The sequence below is a fragment of the Mandrillus leucophaeus genome, unplaced genomic scaffold (genome assembly GCF_000951045.1).
Source record: "Mandrillus leucophaeus isolate KB7577 unplaced genomic scaffold, Mleu.le_1.0 Scaffold42, whole genome shotgun sequence".
Taxonomy (NCBI): domain Eukaryota; kingdom Metazoa; phylum Chordata; class Mammalia; order Primates; family Cercopithecidae; genus Mandrillus; species Mandrillus leucophaeus.
This window is the reverse complement of record NW_012104476.1, coordinates 4,410,278-4,412,183: the sequence shown is the minus strand read 5'-3', so window position 1 is coordinate 4,412,183 and position 1,906 is coordinate 4,410,278. Positions and strand designations below refer to the sequence as shown.

Genomic DNA, 1,906 nt, shown 5'->3' with positions numbered 1-1,906 from the left:
AGAGAGAGAAAGGGCCCATAAGGTCTTAAATGAGCTGAAACCCAAAGAACCTTCAGATTCAATAATTAGCTAGAATGGTTCATAAAACTTGGGAAAGTGCAGTACTTAACAATTACAGGTTTATAAAGGATGCAGATCAGGACCAGCCATAAGATAGAAGTGGGCCCGGGAGGGTCCTGAATGCAGAGCTTCTGCGCCTCCTCTTTGTGGAATCAGGGCATGTCACCCTCCCGGCACACCCATGTGTTCGCCAACCTGGAAGTGCCACTGAACTTCCACACCCAGCGTTTTTATTGGGGTTTATTTATGCAGGCAAGATTGATCAACTCATTGGTCATGTGTTAGAACTCAATCTGCAGACAACCTCCCTTCCCCAGAGTTGAGGCGGGCTGCAAGCCCCAGCCCCCTGATCCCGTGGTTGGTCTTTGTGGTGAGCAACCCCATCCTGAGTCATCTCATACCATAAACCCAGATGTCATCCAAGGACCTCAGAAATAACAAAGACACTCTTGTTACTTAGGGAATTCCGAGGATTCAGCGTTTCCCTCCCAGGAACCAGGCGGAAAGGCCAGTCAGATTCTTGAGCATACTGCAGTAGTGCACTGAGTTCATCTGAAAGTGAACAGAGCCTGCGGGCCACCCCTGGTGTTTCAGTGGGGGCAGTCACTTCTCGTGCTGACCAACTTCAAGGGCATTAAAACATCTTTTCTTTCCTTCAACAGACTGAGCAAGTGGAGTAGCAGGACCAGGAGCCTCTTCCATACATGAGGTGAGGGTTGGGGAACATTGCTGGGTTTTCCTGTTTCCCACTCGGGCTCTTGCAGGGTCTGGGTGGCTGAGGTGGAGAGCACAGCTCTGGAGTCCGTCTGCCCGGGTTGGAATCCTGGCTCTTCACTTTCTGTGTGGCAGCGAGCGCGTTAACTTCACCTCTCTCTGTCTTCATTTATTCATCTGTGAAATGAGGATGATATTAACAAGAGCATGGTGGTGAGAATTAATCATCATTCAAGACCCTGGCTCATAATAAGCAAACAATAGTATTGTTATTTTTATTATGAACCATGAAATATTTCAGCTGCAAGGGACCTGGAGGCCATCAAGCCCAACTCCTTGTTTTCTGATAAGGAAGCTGGTCCCAGAGGGAGCAGGTCGTTTGTCAAGACCATAGTCCAGAGGCAGGGAAACCCAGAACGCGGGAGTGACTGCTTGCTTCTGGTTCCCTGTTCAGCCAGGGCCCCAGCTGCCCAGCCCCGCCTCCAAGGGCTTTCTCTGTGTGCTGGACTTGCAGATGTTTTTCCACTACTGCAATTTTTGTTTGTTTCTTGGTTGGTTTTTCAAGTTTGCCCTTGCTTGTTTTAATGTATTATGGATGGCTTATGTAAGTAACCTACATTGTCTCATTGGACTAAGCACTACATTGTAAACAAGGCCAGCTGCTGCCTTTTAAGCCCTCTTTCTATCTGAGTATGTGGCCCTCATCAGGCACATGTCCAGGGATACCAGCTCATGAGTGGCAAAGCTGGTTTCTCAGTCCAGATCTCCAGGTGCAGCTGCTCAGAGCGCCTAGCCTTCTCCCAGACTTACAGTCTCTGCTTAAGCAACCCAAACTTGCTTAAGATCAGTTTTGCTCCAAATGATATGGCAAAGCCTTTGATCAGTTGGAACTTGAACAGCCTTTTAAAAAAATCTGATATTGGCTGGGCACAGTGGCTCACACCTGTAATCTCAGCACTTTGGGGGCCAAGGTAGGTGGATCACAAGGTCAGGAGTTCGAGACCAGCCTGGTCAACATAATGAAACCTCGTCTCTACTAAAAATACAAAAATTAGCCAGGTGTGGTGGCAGGGGCCTGTAATCCCAGCTACTTGGGAGGCTGAGGCAGGAGAATCACTTGAACCCAGGAGGC

The 1,906-nt window shown here is 48.7% G+C and overlaps 1 protein-coding gene across 1 annotated transcript in view; it reads left to right on the top strand.

Moving 5' to 3' along the window:
• TPST1 (tyrosylprotein sulfotransferase 1) overlaps window positions 1-1,906 on the top strand; it is a 166,231-nt gene that overhangs the window by 162,108 nt on the left and 2,217 nt on the right. The window contains exon 5 of the mRNA XM_011992879.1: window positions 723-769. Coding sequence (XP_011848269.1) covers window positions 723-740 — 18 coding nt within the window. The 3' untranslated portion in view covers window positions 741-769. The remainder of the gene's footprint in view (window positions 1-722; window positions 770-1,906) is intronic.